This window comes from Oryzias latipes, chromosome 11, assembly GCF_053564925.1.
Source record: "Oryzias latipes strain Hd-rR chromosome 11, Olatipes_Hd-rR_3.1".
Lineage (NCBI taxonomy): Eukaryota > Metazoa > Chordata > Actinopteri > Beloniformes > Adrianichthyidae > Oryzias > Oryzias latipes.
Genome location: NC_136247.1, coordinates 22,098,112 through 22,119,064, shown reverse-complemented (window position 1 = coordinate 22,119,064; position 20,953 = coordinate 22,098,112). Strand labels below are relative to the sequence as shown.

Below are 20,953 nucleotides of genomic sequence, written 5' to 3'. Positions count from 1 at the left end.
GTCACAAGCCCGGGGGATATGTAGCAGAAGCCTCATTGATAAAATTTCAAAAGTTTTAACGGATGCTGCTCAAAGTAAAAAGCTCTACTTAAATAAGTCTGTTGATCCCCCAGCAGGAGTAGGAAATGTTTTTATCTGCTGAACAGTCTGTCTGCATCCACATCGTCTCTAAACCACACCAGGATTCACTTGCGAGTTCACCTTTTAACAGTGGAGTTTCAGCTACAGTGTTAACATTCTTTGGACTACCATAACTCTTTAAGTGTTTACGTAATTAAAGTAAGCGGCCTTGCCCTGATATGCAGCACTTTTTAGTAGTCACGTCTTACATATTGATCCAAAGCTGATATGTAAAGCTGCAGATCTCCACACCAGAATCAGCTGATTGCTTTTGATCGTACAAATGGTCAAAGTGTTATGGTATGTCAAAGAGTTTGTGGTATTTACGTGCCGGCGGTGACCATCACAGAATATGAGTGACCTACACGTTAGATGATGGCAGAACTTGTTTTTGTTGCTTTTCTAAAATCACACAACAAAATGTTTTAATCCAGGATTTGATGTTTATTTTACAACTTTAGATAAACAAATGGCATTGAGAATAAATGGATTATTGACACAACCTGGACAGTGTTGTTGAATCCTATTTACAGCCAAAAGCATCACATCAAATGCCAGTTCAGTGCCAGGTCCAGTCTGTGTAAACCACATTGATGGACCTACTTCTCAGAAAATAAAAAAACAAAGTGGACATTTTGGTCTGGAAATATTTTTGTACTGTCATAGAGTCCCCTTCATTGGCCTAAAAAATATTTTTATAAAAAATTCCCACAGTACAAATAAGAGTGAACTGTTAAGAGCAGATATGCTGACAGACATGTTGATTATTCATACAATAAAACCTTAAACTTCGTAATTGTACAACTGCAGCTCCACAATAATAAAATCTTAGCCTAGGAAAACAAATATGTACACGTTTATTTAACCAAGAAATTACATTATTTTGGAGGAAAATAAACGACACACATAATTATGACGGTTCTTTTAACTCATTGATGAATAAAGTGAATTTGTCAACTGTTGATTAAACCGAATTACCTTTAATATAAAAAACAAAATATATTTTACCATCTACTTTTCACAACTAGATCCAAACTTGACTAAAGCAAACCATGATGTTTACCCTTGTTCAAGTTTAATCAAACGTAAAATGGACGTATCTTTATTTCAAGACATGCTTTATTAAAGGTCATGTCACACAGCCACCCCATACATTATGCGTATGTTGCACCGATGAATATTGGTCAAACGTGAATATATGTGGAAACAGTGAGAAGAGTTGTGGTCTTAACGTGAAATTTTCACAGCTGGATCACGAATGAACCACGTTAAAACCACAGAAAAAGTAGGAATAAACCACGCAAAGAACACGTAAATCAACGTAGAACATGAAGCGTGGGTCATTATCGCACTGTTCATATGTCATTCATTAGTAATCCGTGAGTCAGTTCTATACTTTTAACGTAATATGTGCGCCTTATATGCGATATAAAAGTAATACATTGGTGGTACATGCATGAAAAGTCTGTAAGAAAAATGTGGAATTGTTGTGGAAAGCCACAAATTTGCTTATGCATTTGACGAAAATCATGCACAATTGCCTAAAATGTATGTAATAATTGTGAATAAACCCCATAATATACAGGTAAACTGTGTAATTCTCTAAATTTTGATCAGCTCAAATGTAAAGACCCGTCGGCCGAAATCCTTGACGGACATCTGAGCGAGCAACATTTATGAATGACGTATTACACGCATGCATCATGAACCACCAAAATGTGATGTGTGGAAAAAAACGCAAAATGTACATAGTGGCTGTGTAACACGGCATTAACACAGGTCGTGTTTACCTTAAAGAAATGGTTTTTAAACCACAGAAAGTTTCAAAGAAAAAACAAAGGTGTGGATTGTTCCTAAAGGCTCAGAAAATTGCAGTGCGACAGAAATTCAACACTTACTGACTACATAGTGGCATGTCGGCTGCAACTAGATTTTTGTCACAAAAGATTTTATACTGTGGCTCAAAGCCCCTGCAGTGCAAACACCTGTCTTTTGCGATGAGCAAAAAAAAATAGGAAACAGCGTCAAAGCTCCTGTGTTGATACATTTTGGGACACCATCTTTATTGACAGATCGAAGATTAGAGTTTTAGTGCAACAGTAGTCTGTAATCACTGTTTATCTCACTTATCCAGCTCTTTCACAAAGATGAGATGGTCCTCTGTGGACTTTCCATGTGTTTTACAAAGATGCAGCTTGATTGCATGTTTGCTCACGAATGTCCGATTGCACAACTTGCACTGATATACCGAGCTTGCGTCTTCGTCTGCGTTCCCAGATGAGTCGAATGTCTTGTCCTCCAATCGGCTAACTGCCTGCTGCTCGAGCAGATCTATAGAAAGCTTTGAGAGGTCCTGTAAGGTGAACCCAAGGTGGGATTCGAGGTGGTGAATGTAGGATGACGGAGACCTGAACTGAGAAGCACAGTCACTGCACAAAAATAGAGGCTGGGCAGAGTCAATGTTTTTTAGGAACTTGGTTCCCCCTGTCCGCTTTAACTGGTACTTTACATTGGCCAGCCAATGTGAGATAGTTGTCATGGAAAGACCTGTGAATTTACAGATGTGTACCCGTTCCTGGGGTCCCAAGTCGTTAATGACAAACTTTCCTTCAGGAGTTTCTCGAAGAGTGGAAGCAAACTGGGCCTGAAGAATCAAGAGGTGCTGAGGATTCCAGTTCGACTGTCGGCCTTTCCTTCTTTGAACGGGGGACAGTTCTTCCATGCTGTCCTCCAAACTACAGCCGTCATTATCCGATTTCTCAGAGACTGATGACGGGGTTGTAGACTTTGGTGTTAAACGGCCTGTCAGGTTTTTCACCATGTCAGAAATATCCATCAATGCATTTTCTCGAAGAGGCGGTGATGAGGATTGGGAGGAGTTTCTAAAATCAGATTTGCTTTTGTTGAAGTTGTTTGGTGCTGTAGAACTTAGTTTAGCTGTTGTGCGATTTCCACTTTTGGATTTAGTTAAGTCCATGGGTTGATCATCATCATTGTCAGGATATTGGCTTATTGGCTCAGTTTGTTTACTCTGTGGGGTGTTGCTCATTTTATAAAGCATAGCAAAGGGGTCCATTGAAGAGGTCACCGCTTTTGAAGCTTTCCCCAAGTGGTTGTTCATGACTGACTGCAAAGCACTGAGCGGGCTGACAAGTGGAGGCTCGGGCATGCGGTTGGTAATAATATTTAGGTTATTGCAGCCATTGCTCATGGTAGCTTTTGGAGAGTCACTCTCACGTTTTATCTTCACGTCTATTTTAGTCTTTGACTTTTCTTTATCTTTTGGCTCGGTCTGTTCTCCTACAGAACCTTTCACTGTCTTCAAAAGGTTTTCTGGATTAGGTGACACCTGTTTGTCTTTAGGACTTGGCAATGGGGACTTTGAAGACCTACATTTGTTCTCTAAAGACTTTTCCTCCTTTTCTGTCTTTACTGAACTTCTCCCAGTTACTTTTTCCACCAGCTCCTCCATGGCTACCACATTGCTTTTTTGACTTGGAGGTGGAGACGGGCTGTGTGGAGAATGGATCAAGGAGCTTGTATCGGTAGACCTTACCTTTAAACTGGTGCTGCTGAATAGAGGTTGAACCTGTGGGGAGGAGGGCAGGGTAGGTTTCAAAGATCCATGGAGCTGGTAGGCAGCATGAATACTAGGATACCCTCCCCAGGTTGGTGTTCCTGTTTGTGCCTTGCTGATTGCACTAGAAACTGTATTTTCTAAGGACTTTAGGATATCTAGGCCACCTTTCGGTGTCTCCTCCAAGTCTTCCTCCCTAAGATACTGGTAAGATCTTGCTTTTACTGGTTTTTCCGTTTTTTCAGACAGGTCTTCTTTCTCCTCTTTTATTTTTTTCTCTGTGTGCTCCACTCCATATTTCTTTTGCTCCTTTTCTTCTTGTCTGATTTCCTCGTGTTTCTCTTCGTGGCCAGAGAGCTGAGATAGAGAATTAAGAGGCGACAAACCATCGGCCGCAGGAAGCCGTGCTGTTGTTGGAGGCAAAGGAATAGACTGAATTTTCTCCTCAATTAGAGGGTCAAACACTAACTGCTTCCCTTTCTTAGAGGCTGAATTTGTGACTTTAAGGAAGTGTCCCGTGACCATCATGTGGGCTGTCAGTTGTTGCAAAGTGTCATGTGAACTGCCGCACTCCATGCATTTGAGAATTTGTGCCTTTCGCGCCTCAAACTGCCAAGTGTAACTTGCACCATTTTGATAGCCGTATCGATTGTTGGGGGTGACGTAAGGGTTAACCACCTTTTGGTCTTTGGGGGACTCTCCCAAGAGTATGCCAGAGGAGACAGACTCTGGGGAGCTTGGAGATATCAGCTCTTGAAATACCTTCTTTTTGGATGGGGGTACCAGCTTTGAGGTAAGGGCAGGCATCGGCTCTTTTAGAGGCACTTTCTGATAGTGTTTTGTTTTGATCATGTGAACACTAAGATCTTGCAGAGATTCAAAGGAGTGGCCACAATACATGCATTTTAAAACTTTCTGTGCATCTTCTTTGCCTTCCATCTCTAGGAGAGAACGCTTTCGTGGTTTGGACCATTTCTTGCTCCGATCATCTTCCGAGTCTTTGTTGTCGTCGCGGTAGTGCCCTGTCTCGTTCATGTGGACAGTCAGACCGACCAAAGTGTCATAGGCTGCACTGCAGTCCTTGCATCGAAACTTGCTGGCTCCAGTGAACACTGGGCCGTAAAGTTTATTGTTTTGTCTGTAAAGCTGCACGGTGCTGAAAAGGCTGGGCTCAGGAAGGAGTTGGTAGGGGGTATGCTGTAGAGTTTTTGCCAGCGCTGCTTGGTGCCAGTCGTAGGTTAACCCCCCTGTGCCGCTGGAGCTCACATTGATGCCGTTGCTGCTGTGGCTTGAAGCCATTCTTGTAGAGGTGCTACTGGTAGTGATGTTAGTGGTGGCTGCGGTGTTGTTACTGCTACATCTGTTTTTCGCATTGATTCCCCCTGAACTGTGATTGTTAAGAAGCCCGTTGCTGCCTTTATGATCGCTACCACTTCCATTGGTTGCTGTGAAATTGTTTGCTTGCTTACTTTTAAACACATCCAGAGCAATGCTGGACCAGGAACCATCTGAAATCATGTTTGCATAGACAGCTTTCATTTTGGCTAGACTATCCTGTAAGGAGAGGCTATTTATGGACTCACTACCGTCTTCAAGCTTCTCCTCAATCCTGTCCTGATCGCTGAAAGTTGAGGTGGTGGTCTTGAGGTCCACCAATTGATCACTGGTGGTACTAAGAGGAGATGCATACCCAGCGTCTGGATTAGTGCCGTTACTAAGTGGAGAGTTTTGACAACTAAACCGATCTTTTGGGTCTTCGTCATCATTGAAAAGAAACTCTCCGTCTTGACCATCAAGGGAAAGTCCATCATCCTGCAGATGCTCTTCCTCTTCAGTCTTGTCCAATTTCAAATCATCTTCAGGTCCATAAGCTGAAAAAGGAGAAAGGAGGGAAATTAATTGTTAGATGGGATTTTACTAGCACTGTTAAGGGGATAAGCTGGGTCTTGATACAAAATACTAAATCAATTCCACTCTTCATTATATATATATATATATATATATATATATATATATATATATATATAATTTAAAATAAAAAATTATATCGATCATTTTTAAATTTGATTTCAAATTATAAAAGCATGTTTTGCATAACTGGTCATTTAAACTGAGTAAATGTAAAACAATAACTGATAAAACAAGTTTATTCTAAAAATTAACAGAAAAGCACATTTTTTTTGTCTAAAAAAAAAAGAAGAAGAAAAAAATTGATAATTCTCGATTCACTTTTCAAAGCCATCCCTTCTACCACATGACTTCATAGGATGCCGCTCTCAGTAAATGTAGGGTGTGAAGCAAGAAATATGAGGGATTTTTCAAAAGTACTTTGAGAGGACAGTAAGTTTGCAATAATGAATTGACAAACAACTAAAACATGACTGTGACAGATAATTGATTTTACCCCACTGCTTAACAGCTCAATATAATATATAAAAAAATGTTAAAGAGCAAGAATGTATAGAAATGTGTTACTAATCTATAAAAAGAAAAAATATACTACTTCTAAAAGTTGCATGTTTTCCCTTTTTAATATGCATAAATGTTGCATGACATAAGAAAATAACAAACATGATTGATTGATGTTTAAATAATATTTATTAAGAGAGTAATGTGTCTATTTAATTTAGTACATTTTTTTAAATACACAGAGTTTCTTTGTCAGAAAAAAGCAAATCTGAAAGCTTCACTCCCTTTTCACCAAATTTATTGTTTATTGTTCTACTGTACAGTAAACATATTTTCCTTCTCTTTTAAATTGTCTCACATGCTATAGATTAAAGAAAAACGACATCACGGTGGAAAATGCCAGCTGCATCTTTCTTGCCAAGCTACGGTTGGCTGGAGTTGACTTGGCATCGGCTGTGGAAGTCCTCACAGCATGATGTTAGGAAACGGCCAGCGGACATGACAGGCTGTGTTGTTCATGCCTGCGCTTTCGAGCGCTCGCAGTGAGCCATTTTAAAACAGAAGGGGGGGGGGGGGGACTGTTGAGTTGCTGAAAAATGGTAGGTTTCTCAGTCAATCACTGACTTGGAAACATAGAAAATGTATTTTTATTCAGTTTGAGGTGTCATCTCAAAGTAATAAAGATTACAAAGAGGCCTGAACGGCAGGCAATAAAGGGTTAAACATCCATCTCATGTCAAACCCCTTGTCTGACCAGTCTTCAGTGAAGAAACAGGTTTGCTGTCAGCTCTCAATCCCATAACCTGAACAGACATGGTTTCTGTTGGTTGAGGTGACAGTGAACCAAATGAAGTCTTATTTTTTGTTTAATCCTTGTGCCAATCTACAGAGCCCGTTCCTGACGTGGAAAAAATAAAATAGATCTCGTTCCCACAAATTAATATCTTGTTCCCACAAATTAATATCTTGTCCCCACAAATTAATATTCCGTTCCCACGAAATCCTATTTTGTTCCCTCGAAATAATTAATTAATGCAAATGAAATAATTTAGACCACAATGCATTGCCTTTGAATAGTTTTTGCAACAAAAACACAATTGTATTTTTTTAATAATACATCAGCATTTTCCTCATCAGAACACAGTGGATTCATAAATAGTATATATTAGATTTGATACAGGTGATGTCGTATTCGATGTAAAAAAAAAAAAATAGCTTGCATGGTGTGCAAATCACTTTTAATATCCAGAGGACTCAATAATCTTGCACTATACAGTTTTTAGTGGTTAGGGAGTAGGGAGAGTATTTGGAGAAAGCCTAAATTTATTTTTTATGTGTTACTAAAAATGTTGGGAGTTGGCATAGTCCTGGTAATGTATGTTTTTAGCTGTATCAGTCTGTTTTTTTATGTGTTGCAAACAAGGTTGGGAGTTACAGTCTAGCACAGGGGTTCTCAAAATGCGGCCCGGGGGCCAATGGCGGCCTGCAGGAAGATTCTTTGTGCCCCTGAATAAAAGAGAGCCAGAGCAGGTTCCTTTGAGGAAAAACGTTGTGTTGGTGAGGAGAAAAAGCGCTTTCAAGCTAAATGGACAAATGTTTACTTTGTCGCACTTCATGGGCTGGATAAAGTCACGTGCCTTATTTGCAAGCAGGTAAGTGACGGAGAGTTTGTAAAAGAATGTATGCTGAAAGTAGCTGACATTGTTTGTCCAGAGCAAAAGAAAGTCTGCCAAATGATACAATTACTAAACGAGTAGAAGATCTGCGTGCAGCATCCTCCGACCGCAACTGGGAAAACACCTGGAGGGCCTGGTTAATTGTACAAATGACACTTGGTCATTAAAGTTATTAAAAACAACTTTTTCTGTTTGTTTAATTTTTTCACTAAAACTGTCTCTAATGTTGAGACAAAAACTATGAGAACCCCTGCTGTAGCGTGTTACATACACATTCTACAGTGCATTCTACAAGCACTTATCTCTGACTCTTGTTGTCTTCTTGAATGAGCCTTAAAGTTTGGTGCACATTATATGTGACATAACTTTGAAAATACACCATTCATTGACGATAGGCCTCATTTTACAGTGTGCAGAGAATACAGAAATGAGATTCCAGCGATGAACGAAAGCACTTGAACATTTTGCCAAAGCAGCTATAAGACCTTAACTTTGTTTCTTATAGTCATATCATTATCAGGTAACAGCCGTCTAGATTCAAAAGAATGCAAAACTCAGCCCATTTAAAGTCTAAACTACGTGGGTAGATTAAAGATAAAATTGCTCCACTGATACGGCGAGAGAAAGCTGGCATCTGTGCAAACACACACATGCTCACACAGAGAGAGCACACCAACACTAAATTCCACTCTTTGCTTGCCATCCTCCATATGTTGGCTTGACAGGCATCAGTGTCAGGAGTGTGTCAGTGTCAGCCTGAGGTGTCAGTGTCCACACAAACAGGCCTGAGAAGTGGTGGGAGGAGGGAAGTAACAACAACACACACAAGTCAGCCAGTCCTTTTTTTTTTTTTTGCCCACTTCTCAAGTCTCTTCCTTCACCATCTGTGTCAGGAAAGCTGCGGGTGCCACCGCCGGCTAATAAGGCAATCAGAGATGGAAAAGATGCTGACACGGCTGCTTTCGAGCGTCACTCAGAACAAAAGAGGACGAGGGGAAGGAGGGGAGAGCAGGACAGGGAGGGGATTAAAACGGGAGGCTGGAGGGGAGGGAAGTGTCTGTTGTGGTTGTCAGTCAGAACGTAAGCCCGCTTTGTGCTGTCAGGAAGGCCAGGCAGAAAGACAACGGAGTGCAGGGAAAGAAAACAGGAAAACAACAAGTTTGTGGAAAATTTTCGCAACCACCGCACATGCAAGCTTCGGAACTTGGCGTGGCTGATGAGTTGTGTTTGGATGAGTTTAAAAGAGTCACGGTGTGTCAGATGCAAGCAGAGATGCAATGTGGCTGGTGGGGGGGGGGTAGGGAGGAGGGCAAGTGAAGCCATCTGTGTCTGGAGAGGAGCCTGTCACTATTGTTGAGCCCAAAGTCCAGGATTTTCTGGTGCAGACAGGTGACACCACAGTGGGACATCTCACATGCGGTCCTTTGCTTTAAGCTACACTTCTCCCTGAAGCGAAAAAAGCCATGTTTAACACATTCCTCCAATATATCTTTTACATGCAAATGCAGCACCAAACACACAAATCATAGAAGTGATAAACTATATTTGTTTGGAATTTAAAACAATATAATATATTCCACACTATAGGAGGCACTTGATTTTAGCGTATGTCCTATGCAAGATTACCAGACTATAAAGTTCATAAGGTGAGATGAAAGAGTCAGAGAAAAGTCTGTCAGTAAGCCAGAATTTTAACCCCTGTGCTATCCTAGGCACTTTAACATTGGGAGTTGGGTCATCTAGACCCACTAGACCAGAGGTGGGCACTGAGGGCCGCATTCCTGCATGTTTTCCAACATACCCTGCTCTGTTGTGTTCTGATTGGCTAGACACACCCGAGCCAGGTAATCAGCCACGAGTAGGGCAATAATATCTGGTTTGTCATTGTGTGTAGTTTTTTAATGTTTCATTAGGCTTTTTTGGGGAATTACTTTTGTTTTCCGAAATGTTTCATTTTTTGGAATTGAATCGGTTAGTTCAAAAGGGGCCCAAGTCCACAATTTTTCAAAATAGAGATATTATATGTTTTATGATCTTCAAGGGAAAAGCTATCTGATTATGTGCAAAACATTCCCAAGTCTGTTGTAATGTACTGACTATGCTTGATATTTAAAATACATTAGGTCCAAAATTCCTGGACTTGGGCCTCTCTTGCATGGGTTTTGCTTTATCCCATAGATGGCAGCACTAGTTATCCAATATGGCAGCGCCCCTGTTTAATTCAAGAAGGGCCCAAGTCCAGAGACTTTAGTTTGCTAATCCTCTGAAATGATAAAAGTGAGGTGCTTCATATTATAGCTAGCATATTATATTTGTAAGCTATGAACTGGTGCTAAATCTGGGTAAAGTATTAATCCTTTGGTGTAGCCTCCCTTTAAGCTATGCAATTAAAATCATTTCCTGGAAAAACAAACCTCTTGGACTTGGGCCCCTTTTGAACTAACCGATTCAATTGTGTTTTGGTTTCTGGAATTTTGTTTTGATTTCTAAAATGTATTTTTTTCCTATTATTATTTTTTTTGTTTTTTTAATTGTTGTTGCAATCTTTAACTATGTTTTTGCCTTGAGTGATTTTTTGATGTGATTTGCACTTCAGGGCCACCGTGGATTTTAAGTGCTCTATCCAAATTCCCACCCTAAGCCCTACCTACTAAAAAACTAGATAGTGCGACAGTATGTATTACCCTGGATTTTGAAAGCGATGCTCAATTTTTTTTTAACGGCGAATATGACATCATCGATTTTACGTAGTTAAAATCTAATGGATATGAGCATTTTGCAACAACCATTTATGAATGCACTGTGTTCTGAAGATAAAACATTTGATGGTTAATTAAAAAAATACATTTAAATACCATTTTATTTACCAAAAATGCACACTGATTTCTGGCTGAGACTTCTGGGAAATTTCTAGGGTACTCGATTTGGAATTGTAGAGTTGAGCGAAACTAAATATCGGCAAACGCACTATATAGTGCACTATGTAGGGAATAGTGAAGGAACTCGGACACAACCTAGCACTTGCTTGTAACATGCTACACATTAGCCACGTTAGCGTATTTACAATGCCTCTAAATCCCAACCTTGTTTACAACATGTAAAACAAAAAGATAGATAAAACAAGTGTTACTGTTTCTATGGTAATTTCCAACCTTGTTAGTAACGTGTAAATAAAACACAGTCTGACACCACTATATATTAGCAGTGTTAGGGTATTCACAATAGCCCCCAACCTTTTTTGCAACACGTAAAAGAACTTGACTGTTACCGCTGTAACTATGCCAACTCCCAACCTTGTTAGTACCACGTTAGTTGCTGCACATTAGCCATATTAGTGTATTTAGAATAAAAGCCAACCTTGTTTGCAACTCGAAAAAAAAAAATCAACTGTTACAGCTAAAACAAATGTTCCTGAGACTACGCTATCTCCCAACCTTACTAGTAAGTAACATCTTGGCCACTACATGTTAGCCACGTTAGTGTATTTATAATAAGACCCAACCTTGTTCGCAACTCGACGTTAGAACCAGAATTAATCGATACATACGAGACTCCGGATTATATGGCGCATTTTTGTTTTTAGAAAAAAAATGAAGCTTTTTAAGTGCACCTGATAATGTGGAAAATATGGTATTTGACATTTAAATTAAAACAATTTGAACGTTTTCAAAGAAGAACCTATGCTGGATAGTTGAGACACATTCTCTCTGCAGGGCAGGCTGGGATAACTTTGAGTATCACGTATACACAAAATGCACACGCTTTCCTCTTTAAAGTCTCTTCATTTATTCATGTTGTCTTGGAGAAAAGGCCAATCCCAGCTCTCATTTGCAGTGCTAATGTCCAATTCCGCCAGCTTTCACCCCGCTGATTTACCCAGCGTGCCCAGTGCTACAGCTGCAGCCGAGCGGCCAGCAAGGCTCCCTCACAGCGTTTAGGGGCCCTTCAAAGCAGGGCTTTGCCGTGGCAGTCTTATTTCTTTCTCTCGTTTCGCTTTGTCACCGGCTCCTCCATTCCCTGCCACTCACCTCTGATGGCTTTGGACAGGCCTGATCAGTGTGTGTCATTGACCTGTATGGAGTGCAGGAGTGTGTGCGCATTTCAGCAGAGGGAAGGCTGTAAATAAAATGACAATATTATTTCCTCTGTCCTATCATGTAGAAAAGCCAATTATGGTAATGCTCAGTATATCAGGCAATCTCTGTCTTTCGCTCCTCTCCCCCACTATCCTGCTCATTCTTACTCCTCTTCTCTACGTGGGAGTTGATCCCGCGGTTTCATAAGACCTGACACTTCTGTTTGGACTGGCCTCACAGCGACGGATGTTGGTGTAAGATGCCACAAAAGGGTTGGTGCAGAATAAGTAACTTGACCCTCACTCTTCTGATAGATTTACATGCATAGAAATGCTAATAGAAGTTTGAGTTGAGTTTTAAATTAATCTTTTAGATTTTGCTTGCTTGATTTTATTTTTGCTGTCTTCTGATACCTCAAAGCTGATAGTTGCCACATGTTTTTGACAAGAAAACTGGTCATTTTGCAGTTAGGACATTTGTTCTATGACCTTTAGCTGGAAGATTTTTAATTTGCTGTGAAAATGTGAGTTTTTTTTCCCAACAATTTATGGAGAATTCTCTGATTTGGAATACGTTTGCTGAGTCCTTAACATTTGAAAGTTCTGTTGGTTGCTTGCTTTCGGAAGTTTTAGTTCAAAAAAGGAGTGTGAATGCATTTCACACCTTTGTTTGGTTTGCGGCTGTCTCTCAGAACAGAGCAAATCCCTTAAAAATGCCCTGCCCACTTTTTGAGGTAGGTAAAATATGTCCAAAAGAGACAAAACACAAGTTTGAAGAGAAAAAGTAACCTTTTATTACTGCAGACCAGCAGCAATTCATCAGAATTTCATCTTTGAGTTGTGGACAGGACTGTTGGTGCGGACGTAACCACTGCTGATTTCCCATCATCCTTTTTTTCAACACTCTTTCCCACTAGTTTGCAGCTCCTCACAACCCCTACATAACATTTGTGGTGCAACAAATGGGTCATGGTTGTCTGAAGGTGGATGCATTAGAATGGAGTGGAGCAGAGAGACTTTAGCCCGTCCATTTCCGTTGCTGCGTCGCAACTGAGAGCTTTTTCGAATGGCGGGTTTTTATTTGCTTCTGATATGTCACGATTTTAATTTAAAAAAATACTCAGAGACGCAGTTTTAATCTTAGTTATATTACGTGTTCTCAATTATGAGAAAAATGCTAGAATACGTTAAAAAAACAAAAAATAAATTTTTATTGGAGTGGATCTTTAAGGTTCCTTATTAAATAAAAATACAATTAAATAAAACTTGCATTTCCCTTCAAAATAAATATGATGAAACATAAAGATTGATCGTCTAAAATATGTTTACAATACAAATTATATTTGCTTAGTCAAATAGAATTTGTATTTATTCCATACAGCACTTTTGAAACACACAAACAGCTAATTTAACTGGAGAGTTTATGGGTTAATGTGTGGTTGAGAGTCTCCTTTATGGTATGATTCACAATTCATTTATTAGCAGTTTTTGATTGAAAAATGACCAAACAATGCATTTTTGGTTTGCTTATCTCTATACATGTCTGCAGTACTGGGAGAGAGGAAGGGAAAATAAAAGATGGCTGTTGCAAGTGACTGCATTCCCACTTTTCTCTTCATCTGCCATCCCCATGACAGTGACTGCGGTATACAAATCACCTTTTCCCCAAACACTCACTGCCTGCATGTTCAGAGATGAGACAACAGCCGCTGGGTGATCGGTGCAACAGATTCCAGCCTTTTCTGCTTTAACACGGTCTGCTCAGACATTTCAAGCCATCTGGTTTCATCTCAAATAAAGTATGGAAAAAGCATTACTGCAGCTAATTAACAATTAACAATGACGGGATGGCGACCTGCTCAAAATGTGCCAAACACCGACTTATTCTAAGGTGTCACACAAAGAAATGTGTTCAACACGTTTCCTGGCTTTGTTTGGAACGTATTCTGATGTTTATGTGAAGGCCTTTAAAAGTTTTAAATATATTCTTTTATTATCTTTCGTACACGTTTTACATTTATCATAGATGAGAAATAAATTTTTTGAAGTTATTAATTAAAAAACAATCTTATTTAATTAAGAAAGGTGGTTTGTAATAGAAAGAAATCATCCTACACATTTGACACGCTAACATAATTACAATTGTGTTCGTTCTGCAAAAATGCTGTCTTTTGAATTCACCTCCATTACCCATGACAGCAGGGCTATACCAGGACAAACAACATCTGCTACCATCGCCTAGCAACAACCACTTGATGGATGACCCCAAAGATGGATAATTACCATAAATCACTTTGGTTCTGTGTTGAACAGAAACGGAAAATCATTACGGGCCCCTAAAGGTCCACTTGTTTAGGCAAGTTTACATACTCTCAAAATGACCAAATATGGTTAGTTTTCGTCATCCCTTTGGGTAAAACCTGTAGGGATGGGAAATATGTGACATCGGGATGATGAAAAGTAAGCTTGATTAAATGTAAAGAGAGCTGTGAAATGAGCAATTTATGCAATAAATATAGTTGTTTCCGTTACAAAGTATTCTAACCAATCACTGTCTTTAAAAATATTGAGGTTTTTGTTACTAGAAATAAAAAACTAAAATGCTGATGTGATTCCAACTTTACTAAAGCTGGTTTCCTTGGACCAATCTCCAAGTCCACTGAAACTACAAAGTTTTGCCTGTTGTTTGCAGAAGCAGAAAGACGGTTGCGTCAACATCGGCCACGATTTCCTTTTGCTGCACTTCAAAATAGATGCGGTGCAAATTTGACACACTAATTGCATTGAGAGGGAACACAGCATAAGAGAGGATGACATAAGAAAACGTGTATTACATGTGGTGTCAGTAAGAGGCAGAGGTGGATGTTTACACACATACAGAACATACAGAACACACGGACATACCATACAAAGACCAGCATGTGCAAAGCTTGAGTTTTAAAATTGGATGTACGAATAAAACTTTTTTTCTGTTTAAGGATCTGAATTATAACTAGTCTAATTTGAGCTCTACCACAGAGGAGAACTGGACCGTGTACCAAAAGAGAACTGGACGGTGTGAGTGTGATGTCACCCATAAAAAACGACTTACTTCCGGCTCCAACCGAATGAAGTCAATTTAGTCGCCAATCAACATTTCTATGGCAACCACTGTTACCAATCAGGAGTGAGATTGTTGGAAGTCCACACCCCTACAACTTGAAAATAGGCTACAGGAAATCCGTCTATTGTTTCAAACGTTTCGAACATTTGACTTAAGACCAGTCACTTTTATTGAAGCACCTGATTAGTCAGTTAATAACTTGGAAAAACTTTCAGTACAGACAAAAATATATAAAAAAGAACATGTTATTTAAAAAATGATAGCAGAGCAAGAATTCTTATTCTGACAAATATAGCTGTTTATTTCTCAATAAAAGTCTATGGCTTCTTGGAGCCAGCAGGTACGTCCAGTTAGGAATGCAGAAGAGGGGGTGTCAGTCAGTCCAGTTCTCTTATACAGTCAATGGTTTGTATCAATTTTCAATAGGTTATATACCCATTTCTTAAGATATGACTTAAAAGGGCTGTGGAAGGTAGAAATACGACAACAGACTGTGAAAGAACACAGATCAAAGTCAGAGGCAAAGCCAGGATTGTAGCACTATATGTACATCCTTTAATTGTGCATGAATCTAACATCGATAAAGAAAGAAAAGGGGTGATGAAAAAATATAAAAAGAGAATGGACATGGGACCACACATTCACCGCATAACCAGTTTGATCTAGTCTTGTTAAGCATGAGGCCATCAATCTACTTATTCTAAACTGTCAGCCATCTGCTCTTTTCAAGCAGGCACTTTAAACATTACTGCCAAATTTATCTGCTCACCTTCTACAAAAACAATTTTTTTCAGAAGTTCTGGATTTGGAAAAAAAAAGTTTTGGAATCCAGTTACTTTAAATTAATGAATTTTTGATGAAGGACGTTAAGCTCTAAAGTTTGATTCAAAACCCATTAGTGACATCCACACACCAAAGTGTCATTATCACATAAAAACATTGCTATGATTTGATGTTTGGTGAAGGAAATCTTGTAAATATGGTGGTTTAAAAAAAAGCAATGTGTCTACTTTTAGTCAGACTTCTTGGAAATTTCCAGGCACTGGATTTTGGAATTGTAGATTCAGACAGCACTAAAAAATGGCGAACGCACTATATAGTGCACTATGTAGGGGTTAGGGTGGGAATTCGGACATACCCTTAGACTTTGTTTTTTACGTGTTACCAACAAGGTTGGGAGTTAGCATAGCCACAGTAATGTTTGTTTTAGCTGCATCAATCTGTTTGTTTTTCTTTTCGTTTGGAGGTTTGGAGTTAGTTGTGTTGTGAATATCCAAATGCAGCTAATGCTCCTAACGTGGCTAACGTCTAGCAGTGTTCTAGAGTTTTTTGTTATTAACCAGGTTGTGAGTTACCATAGTCACAGTAACGTCTGCTTCAGAGTCAGTCACATTTGTAAATCCACAAACTTGGCTAAAACTTCTAACATAGCGAAAATGCAGTGTGATACAAACAAGTTCTAGAAACTGAACTCAGTTATCTACATGCAGTGTGATACAAACAAGTTCTAGAAACTGAACTCAGTTATCTGACTGACAGACTTAGCTTTGACTCTTTTGACCCGCTTTATGAACCTTAAATATGAGAAAGTATTAAAAATAGACCATTTATTGACAGTGGGCCTTATTATCTGGTGATCCCTATATTGCAAACAATACTCTGATTTACTTTTCAAAATAAAAAAAATGTTACTTTCTTCACTTAGCCCCCATCTTTTTCTTCATGTCTCCTTTACAAAAGACACCCCAAATCCTTTCAGATGTACAAGCCAGGATGCAAAAATGCATGCCACTCTGTGAAAACCAGATCTCAGAGAACTGACTTATAGCCCTGCGGCACAAAGACAGACAAAGAAATAACGACTTTAAAAACCATAAAGTCACTTCGGGGAAATTAATTAGAAGTGCAAAGCCTCCAGGCAGGAGACTGCTCAGGACAACCAAACATCCCCAAACATTTTAGTGCTTTTAACTGCATGTGTCACCAGGGAAATTCCTGCAACCGTGCCCCATCAAAACCATTATCCTTTATGCATCGCCACATTTTCTTTTTCATTCTCCCTGCTCAAGTGACGATTTAGTGCTGAAGTTTGGCGCTCCATTAAACAAAGTAGCAGTGTTTCATTTCAGCTGGAGCTTTGGATTTAAGCATGATGAATAGCATCGCAGCAAAACAAAAAAATAAAACAACTAAAGAATAAGCTTAAGCAGACAGCAGCTTAGTGTGAGGATTTTGTGGCCTTTTTCAAAACTCCCTTCCTGATGACCGTGGCAATAAAGTGAGAAAAAGAATAATAGAAAGGAGGGGGAAAGTGGGTTAATGGGGAGAAAAAAGACACACAAAAAAAGAGGGTCCCTCGAGAAAGTCAGTAAATTATGAAGTGAGCTCTCAAAGTAGTATCAGTAACCATCTCACTCTAATTGAGTGTTTGCTATGGTCATGAATGGCTTTGCAAGAAGAGAAAGAGAGGCAGGAAGGGAGGAAGCAATCCTTCAACGCAGCACAATATCAGACTGCGGACAGACAACGAACGGCTGGAAGGTTCTGGAAAGAGAGGAAAAAGCCTGCCTCCCTCACATTTCAGCTCCTTCCAAAGTGCCCTCCATCTAGCACTAACACAGACACACAGAAATGGCACCATAACTCTATATCCGCAATCAATCTGCAGTATGAAGACACATCCGTCTTCAGTAATGTTAATGGGAGGGTTTTGAGGGAGGAGGGCGGTGGAGGACAGGGGTAAAACAGAGGGTGCGACTGCAGAGTTTACCTCAAAGCAACGTGATGCTAATGTACCAGGCAAATTAAAAAAAACAACAAAGGGAAGAAGAGGTCTGAGTGTTTGTGTGCAGATGTCTGCGTGGCTTGAGGTCAGGTGTGTGCGTCTTTGGGAAAATGACTGATGGCTGTCAGCTTGCATCTGGCAGAGAAAATAAATTAGGCTTATGAAGACAAATGAAGAGGCAATGGAAAGCGTAAAGGGGTGCCGGAGGACTGCAACAAAGAGGGGAAGAAGAGGGGTAATTTAGTGGTGTGCATGCGGAAATAGGAGGGGGGAAGAGGTTGTCCCTTGATAGTAGCCACTTTAAGTGCTTTAAAATTGCTATTCTTTTGGCAATTTCTCTTCTTAAACACCAGAAAACAGATTTCAAAGACCCACTCCGACCATCTTTGGATCTACTGTAAAAGCATTCCCAGTACTCTTTAAATTATTATTACGTCTTTGGCCAAAACCAAAAAAACTGTCATTTTCTAGAAAATAGTTTCTGCAGAGTGGCAGAAGTACTTCAGTAATTTGTGGCTAAGTTGACTTTTGGTGCAAAGCCCGCCCCCACTTCCCATCATCAAAATGTTGACACGCTCTCCTGCTAGCTTACAGCCCCTCACACCCCTAACCTAACGCTACATACACACCAGGCTTGAGATGCGTGTTCAAGAACGCGCTGAATGTGGGTTCTTGAACCCACTTTTAGCATACATTGCTCACACTTAACTGTCACAACCCGATACCGGCACATGCATGTCCGCAACCTACACTTGCAAGAGGCTCTATTCCTATATACAAAAAACTTGGTGTCACATAAATCCGGTCGGGAAGAAACCGTAATTGTTCATTTCTGCTTCATGATCTGTCTACAAACGGTTGACACTTCTGTAAATTAAAAAGGACGCTACCCATGAGTCATCACGAAATCCAAGTCCCTGATTGGTTTAACTTGCAAGGCACTTTCAATTGCTGCGTAGAGCCCGAATACGTACTTAAAAACGTGCATAGCGATGCGTGATCACAAGAGTTTTGAACGCAACAGCCCAAAACATGCATTTACGTGTGCTTACATTGACTTTTCGTCATAAGAAGTTGGTTAAACACATGTCCAATTGCCGCGCATGTTGTACACAGGGTTCAGACTGTACCAATGCAGGAATTTTGAACATGGAAGCCCAAAACTCATAACTGCGCGTATACATAGACTTTATTTATTTTATTTTTTTTGCTTGAACATGCATTCTAATGCCATGCATTTTGGGTGCAGAGCCTGAAAAAGTACCTAAAAACTTGAGTACCGACATGTGAATGCAAAAGTTTTGAAGGTGGAATCCTGAAAGTGTGAGGTGTGAGCATAAGTGGTACAACAAAAACGGTGAGGAATATTGGAGCTGTCCAGCCATACACTTTTGAGCCACATGCCAGCTCAGACGAGGAAAACAAAGACATACATGGATCTGTTCATCTACAAGGGGATGCTTCAGAATGGAGCAGAGCAGGGAGCTTGTTGCCTGTCCAGCGTATTTTCTGAGTCACAAATACAAATACAAAATTGCATTTTTAAGCTTAATTTTCTCCTTCATGAGAAAAATGCCACAAGAACATGTTATCACCAAAAACACAATTTTCCTTGCAGTGGGACTTTAAGGACCCCGAAACTGTTGGGATGTAACGTGTAATCACTGCCTTAGCTTGGGAGCCGCCTCTCCGTGTGTTTCCTCCGCTTGCATGTTGGTGTCAGCGTGTATCCATGTGTGTTCTATCTCCGCAGATTTGTCAGTGTCTACCCCATGACACTCGCTTCCTTGTAAGAGCAGGAGAGCTCCTGGAGGGCTTTGTCACGCGGCGGTCTGTTCTTTTCCCGAGGCCTGGCGCCCCTCGTTTGATAAATGACACATGTCATTCTGTCAGCCCCTGCCATCCGGGCTGGGAGGCCCCGAGCTGATGTATGGCCGCCTGAGCTAAAGGAAATCAGAGTGTTTTGGCAGCGCCCTGAGAACACAGCCCCTTTCGCTCGCTGCCTGCTTTTTGTGTCTGCAAGAGTGTGTGCGTTTGTGCCTGTCTGCGATACAGAGACCATGTTTAATTGTGTCTGTGTATGTGCCTATTAGTGTCGACTTCTCCCCAAGCAGTTGTGTGTACATGTGCGCTTGTCTGTGTGTGCATGCTCTCAACCTGTCAGGCAGACGGGTTGAGGGAGACAAATCATTGCCATGGCCGCCCCAGCTGTTCCCCAAATTTGGTGTTAGGACGAGAGTGAGGGGGGAAGAAAAAAATCTAGCCGTTTGAGTTTTAAACGGCTGATGCTTCCCAGAATCGAGGACGAGTGTGGCTGAGAAAACACACACAAGTGTTTATGAAACTCCAGCTGGTTCCAAAGACTTAACAGATATTCAGAGAGTTTGTCCTCACAAACGTAACACACACTACACCACATGAGCACAAACTTTGACGAGACAATTGCACCTTTAGCGAGCCAAACCGCTGACAAGACAGCAAAACAAAACTGCAGCCATGTTTACAGAAATGTCACGGATGAAAATGTGCACAAACTCTGATCTGTTCACTACGATACACAACTTCCTAAATGATAAAAGTCTTATTTTTAGCATGTTCCTGCGGCATTTTTCTTATAACGGAGGACATATTTGAAGAACATTAAGCTAAAAATGGCATTTCTGAGTATTTCTGTATTTAAATCGTTGTGAAACTGAGGCATTTGTGACGGAGAAAATATGCTGGGCGGGGCACAATCTCTGCTCCGCTCCATTCCGATGCATCCACTTGTAGACAAAAAGATCTGTGTACGTCTGCGCTTTCCTCGTCCGAGCTCAAAACTCTACACCTTCATAGCTCCAATATTGCTCGCCATTTTTGTTGCACCGGTAATGTTAGGTTAGGGTTGTGAGGGTCTGTAAGCTAGAGGGAGAGCATGTAAACAAATGAATGATGGGATGTTGGGGCGAGCTTCTTAAAAATCAACTAATTTCTAAGAACTACTCTGCAAAAACTATGTCCCAAAAAGTAACACAGGTTTTTTGATTTTGGCTAAAAATGGCAAAATTATAATTGAAAAAAACACCGGAAACTACGGTGGCCCTAAAGTCCAAATCAAACTAAAATGGAAAAAAGAGTAGAAATGAAAACAAAATTCCAGAAACTAAATTCCATATCCGGGACATCCGGCTTCCTCCCACTGTCCAAAAACATGCTTCATAGGTTGATT

The 20,953-nt window shown here is 40.2% G+C and overlaps 1 protein-coding gene across 1 annotated transcript in view; it reads right to left on the bottom strand.

Moving 5' to 3' along the window:
• Positions 1 to 543: 543 nt before the first annotated feature.
• Positions 544 to 20,953, bottom strand: part of LOC101161251 (teashirt homolog 1) — a 40,597-nt gene continuing 20,187 nt past the window's right edge. The window contains exon 3 of the mRNA XM_023959660.2: positions 544 to 5,568. Within this exon, the coding sequence (XP_023815428.1) occupies positions 2,243 to 5,568 (3,326 nt within the window). The 3' untranslated portion in view covers positions 544 to 2,242. The remainder of the gene's footprint in view (positions 5,569 to 20,953) is intronic.